This window comes from Euprymna scolopes, chromosome 5 (genome assembly GCF_053919585.1).
Source record: "Euprymna scolopes isolate OS-2025 chromosome 5, ASM5391958v1, whole genome shotgun sequence".
NCBI classification, from domain to species: Eukaryota; Metazoa; Mollusca; class Cephalopoda; order Sepiida; family Sepiolidae; genus Euprymna; species Euprymna scolopes.
The window spans coordinates 71,776,407-71,782,406 of record NC_136486.1 but is presented as its reverse complement, the minus strand read 5'-3'; the positions used below and the strand labels follow the sequence as shown (position 1 = coordinate 71,782,406).

At 28.5% G+C, this 6,000-nt stretch overlaps 1 protein-coding gene across 2 annotated transcripts in view; it reads left to right on the top strand.

Moving 5' to 3' along the window:
* LOC145276838 (protein rolling stone-like) overlaps positions 1-6,000 on the top strand; it is a 323,933-nt gene that overhangs the window by 239,931 nt on the left and 78,002 nt on the right. Inside the window, exons 1-2 of one of the 2 annotated variants that reach the window (XM_080128202.1) lie at positions 814-933; positions 3,310-3,523. In XM_080128202.1, coding sequence (XP_079984328.1) covers positions 3,340-3,523 — 184 coding nt within the window. In that variant the 5' untranslated portion in view covers positions 814-933; positions 3,310-3,339. Of the gene's footprint in view, positions 1-813; positions 934-3,309; positions 3,524-6,000 lie in introns of those variants that run through there. The other variant, XM_080128201.1, reaches the window with a different exon arrangement.

Sequence of the window (6,000 nt, the reverse complement as noted above, 5' to 3'; positions counted from 1 at the left end):
TCGTATCTTGTATGAGTCTCATGTTTCTTTTAGTCGTTTTGCTTTGTTTATACGAAGCCACATAAGCAAAACTAACCGTCCACGTGCATATGTATAGGCTCTGTCTCCTTTTTCTTCAAAGAACCATTCGTTGTTTTGTTTAGCGTCTTTGTTGTATTTGTCTGTCGAGCATTCGGATGTTACTTTTCTGCCTTAAAACTGCGTAGATGGACACTATATAAACTGCACACTTACTTTATGAAATGGCGGATACTAAAATTGGATCTTCTTTTAAAGAGTAACACACTCTACTTTGTATCGGCAAGAGACAAGAAAGAAATAAGCTTCCTAGAAAACAACAAAAAATAGAAAACATAAAATATTATCTCTCTCTCTCTCTCTCTCTCTCTCTCTATATATATATATATATATATATATATATATTTATAATTATTTTTTTACTATAATAATTAAAATATCACGTTGGAAATACATATATATTCATATATTTTGTTCATATTTATGCATTTATTTATATAAATTTATTAATATATTTCTACCCTCTATGTATTTTATTCTTCCTTATATATCTGCTTGCCCTTTACACGTCTATGTATTTATCTATATCAATTTATTAGTATCTATCGCTTACAGTTCGTCCTTTCATATCTTTCTATTTATATCTATGATGACGAAGAGAGAGACGCACAGTCAAACACACAGACACAGACACACACAAACACACTCACACACACACACACACACACACACACACACATATATGTGTGTATATATATATATATGTTCGTTCTTTCATTCAGCAATAAACGATAAATGTATTAACCGAATTTACACGCTTTTCAATTGAATAGAACAGCAAGAACACAAAACAAATAAACTTGCGGGTAGGTCACTCGGTACATATTTACTGGAGAATTACGCAGGAATAATAAAGTAAGTCACACTATACATTTTTTTTTTATTTACTGACATGCTCTATTATTTAGTTTAGTGGTTTCTTTTTCATTTTTTTAATTTTTTGCTCTGTGTCCAATTAAAAGGATACTCACATATTTGAGTCACGCTATTCATTTTAATTATTTTAACTCATCTCAGAATTATCGTCCAATTCTGAAATTGAATGCATCATTTCAATCTAATAATATTACCGGAATTGCAGTAGCAGAAACAAAGTCGACTGTGGCACGGCTGTCACAATATATATATATATATATATATATATATATATATATATATATATATATATATATATATATATAGTATGCCACCAAGAGTATTGTTAATAACATCCACAAATCTTTCTGTAATCCAACCTTATTTTTCAAAAATAAAAGTAGGTTTATGTCTTATCTACCAAGTTTCAGTAATGAATGGCCAATTGATTTAGTTTGATTGCTGAGATGATTGTGTGTTTCAATAACAATCAATTTTTTTTGGGGGGGGGTATCCTGTATTTCACAGTAACGACTGGACAAAGCACATGTAAAGCACTATCTTGAATTAACATCAACTGGAAGAATTTTCTTATTAGAGAAAATTTACAGAGAAAGTTACTAAGAATTATTACTATAGCAACAATTGATATTATATTAATATTTACGTCTCTGAGAATATGTGATAGAATTGGATATCTGTCATTATTTCTTTGTCCGTCCGTATGTCTCTTTTTTTTTCTCTCTTTTGATCCCTCCTCTCTGAGAAGTATTAGTACATATCAAGATTAATAAAACATGTTGCCTATTTTTCTACAAAATATATGCCTACCAAAACAAATTATTCTATAAATATTTGAAGATATTAAAATTTGGAAGCATATAAATATAAATCAATATTCATGAATTCGACATTAAATGACACAATGTAGTATTAACTTATTAAATAATAAAATGTAGTATTAACTTATTAATAAGATAAAAACCGAAACAATTTAACCAAATGACACAATGTAGTATTAACTTATTAATAAGATAAAAACCGAAACAATTTAACCAAACCAAACTTGATAGTCGTAATTAAATATGTTCCTATTTACTTGTCTTTCCACAAGGACAGAGTTAGACATAAAGCCGGTTTTTAATGTGGGGAAAATCCAGCTCCCAAAAAAGGCGCACTCTGGATAGGAACAAAAGTAAAAATTGTCTCAGTCATGAAGGACCCCTCTTCCAACGACAGAGGGCAGAAAAGATGAAGTGCAGTATCAAAACAGATCCCTGTTAGAAGGTCAAGAAAAATGCTTTTTGTAAAATACATCGATGAAATCGATTCTGTTTTAAACATAACGTAATAAAACTAAATCCCTTATGAATCATGAATAAAATACGTTTCTCAATGAAATGACTCTTTTCATTGTTCACATTAGAAAACACAACTCATAATGCATACAGATAGAACATGAATGTCTACTGCACACCATTTTCCAGTGTCTAAGTTTACTGTATACAGGTTTTTCTTTTAGGCAAATAAAACCTTACTAAATATTAAAAATAACATACTATTGGCAATCAAAAATAAGGTCCATTCTGTGTAGCAACCCCATATTAACTTATACGAGGAATTGTGTAATTACTCCAAGTGATGTTGCCTCTTATAACAGCACTAACCTGGATACTCCACCAAACTAGATGGATTCTGGTAAGGCAAAGAGACAACAAGGAAAATCTACTATGACATATTTAACTGATCAATTGGGAAGTAAAAATATTAATGTTTTCTTCTTTACTAGCTCCACATTTAAGAAGGAGATCAGAATTTAATGGGAGACTCCAATATCTTTGTATCTCATATAGAGATAATGTGTTAGCGCTAATAAAGGGTCCCCTTGATTTCGATTGAAGTAAAACAAAATAATACTCGGTGACAGACGGCTATTAGTTCACAACATAAAAAGATAATGTAGTTTTAATGTACTTCATTTGTTTGGTTCTCCGACACTCATGACATGGATACTCCTTCTTTATATCTTATATATCTCGATACTCCATCTATTTATTTGTGGAGAGGAAAAGTTACGTTTTCAGTTCTCTGCATTTTCGTTGTCTGCTTTTAATTCGTGTGTTCTCTTCACTTTTAGGTCGCCAATCGTTATTTGTTATATTTTGTTTTGTTACAATAACAAGAATTGAATTTGCATTACAAATGCTATGGCTAGAACCGTTGCTATGGAATACCAAGTCTGCTTATGTAAAGAATATCTAACAAAAGAACTGGCGTGATTTTTTTTTTTTCAAAATTACTGTTGGGTTATTTATTTTCAAAAGCAAAATTCATTATGTCAGTTTGTAATAAAATCTATTTTCTTTTTCTTTCAAGGCGTTCCGGTCGCCGACGCTATCATATGCCATGTACCAAACAATGCTCAGCATCTATCTAATGTTCCTGTCCATTTACAGCGGATTCGCCTCAAAACATGGCGTCAAAGTATTCATTTATTTCACTTATTGGACGCTTTACTTGAGCAGCTTGTATCATCTCATAAAAACATATAACACGTGGCTTTTTCTATACAAATATCGTGATAACAAAGGTAAGTCGTTTCGATTACATTGTCTTGCTCCGTCCGTGGATCTATGATTAATAATAGTCTGAAAATTTTATTAAGGGCCACAATTTGTATTAGTTTCAGCTTCGTTTGGATGGCTATTAAGGAGTTTTGTTTAGTATATTCTAGAATGATGGAGAATGAATTTTAATAGAGAGACAAATTTATTAAAGTAAGTATATCTACATAAAGTAGAATATATATATATATTATATATATATATATATATATATATATAGATAGATAGATAGATAGAGAGAGAGAGAGAGAGAGAGAGAGAGAGAGAGAGAACGTCGGTATGTGTGACTGTCTGTGAAAGGCAGACTAGAAAGTGTTCTTAAAATATAAAAGACTATACACGTGCAGGATTTTTCTTTAAAAATAATGAGACTAGTGCTGACATTCTAGGGATTTTGTTTTCACTATTTTACACGGAGTATGTGAATAATGATAATTTATAAGTGTTATTTAAAAAACTTTTAGAAATATTAGAATTTGAATCAATTTTAGTATATATATATATATTTATATATATATATATAAATATAAATATATATATTTATATATATATATATCGGAAAACATCTATATATATATATATATATATATAGCGTAAAGAATAAAAATAACAACGTTTCGAAGTTGTTAATATCGCTAAAAATGCCCAAACAAGTCTTAACTATATATATATATATGTATATATATATATATATATATATATATATATATATATATATATATATATATATATATATATATTGTTTTAACAAAAAAAAAGGTTTCAAAGAATGGGTTGATAGCAACAAATAGTGTATTTCATTGTTAGTTTCAATTGTTTCAAGACTATTCGGACACATCCAATCCGTTTGAAAATTTTCACAAGAACCGCCTTTCTTCAGATTTATTGAATAAAAAAACAATTTAACAATAAAACATTATGGAAACCATTTCCCTTATGAGGAAAAAAAACAAGCGAACATATTTTACCTATATCGAATCCTTGCAAAGTATTTTTACGTGTTTATATATTATCTCCATTAAAAAAAAAGTTCAAGCAAAATATCATACAATGTTCCCACTAATTACCTATGTCCATTTAATATGTTTTATTAATACTATTCATTGATTTCTTAAATTAAATTTCTTTATTTCTTTATTTAATTTAAACTATTTTTTTAATCCGGACTAATCAACTAAGTTAAATTGTTGCGATTCTATGTTAGTTTCATATCTGGAATTGAGTTTATTTAAAAATATCGGTTAACCTTATTTATGTGATTTAAGAAAAGTTTTTGTTTAAAACTTATTCAACAAGGGAAGAAAGTTTAACATTACTTTATATTTAGTTCATTCTCATTCTACATTTAAAATTAAGGATCTCAATCTATTTTTTATTTTTTATTTTCTTTCGTTCATTCCTATTAAGATTTATGATTATCGGATATTGTAGATGTAGAAATTCGGAAATTTAGATGTAGAAATTCGGAATACTACAAATAACGCTATATATATATATATATATATATATATATATATATATATATATATATATATATATATATACATATATATATATGCATATATATATATATATATATACTGGTTTTTATTATAACGTAAAAGATATTAGACAAAATTGCTCATTAAATCAGTATTTGATATATATTCTTTTAAATATATTTTTTTAATTTTAACATTAGTTGATAAAGCCATAACTAGCAATCACAACAGTTTTTTTTAGCGAATCGGACTTACGTACAAAGCCAACGAAAGAGCCTGCTCAGATATGCCTGTCCGCCTGAAATCCTCTTATTGGTAGTAGCTTGCAGTTATATTTGCAAGATTGCAGGTTTTTCTTCCTTCGTCCACACACATCTAGAGCAGCGATTACATCTGAGTGTAAAAAGGTTTTTGCCTAGTACATACAAACGGAATGTCGGTTGCACATACGCAGATGCAATAATAAACAATGTATGTGGCCTAAATAAGCATTCATTTAAAACATCTATTATTGCTATAAAATTTTCAAAAGTGATAGTTTAGACATTTGAATAAAGCAACACATGCCAACAAAAATTCGCCAGCCAAATTATTTACGTGTAGCCTTAATTTCAGTGTTGAGTTATTCTTCATTCACACTCTCCCTATCACCTTAAGATGATAATGTTTTCTTTTCCACTGTCTTTCGCTGTTATTTGTTACCTTATTTTTATACTGATTTAGATCTGAGGAGCGAGGTACGAAACAAATTAGTTAGCTTTTCCATTATTTATTATTTTAATTTAATAATAAGAAATACGGCTTACTTATTTTAACCAGCAGGTTAGGCACAGAATGCCATAATGTAATTTCGCGCTATATATATATATATATATATATATATATATATATATATATATATATATATATATATATATATATATATACTATTATACGAAAGGAAATGTGTCACTGTGAATGCG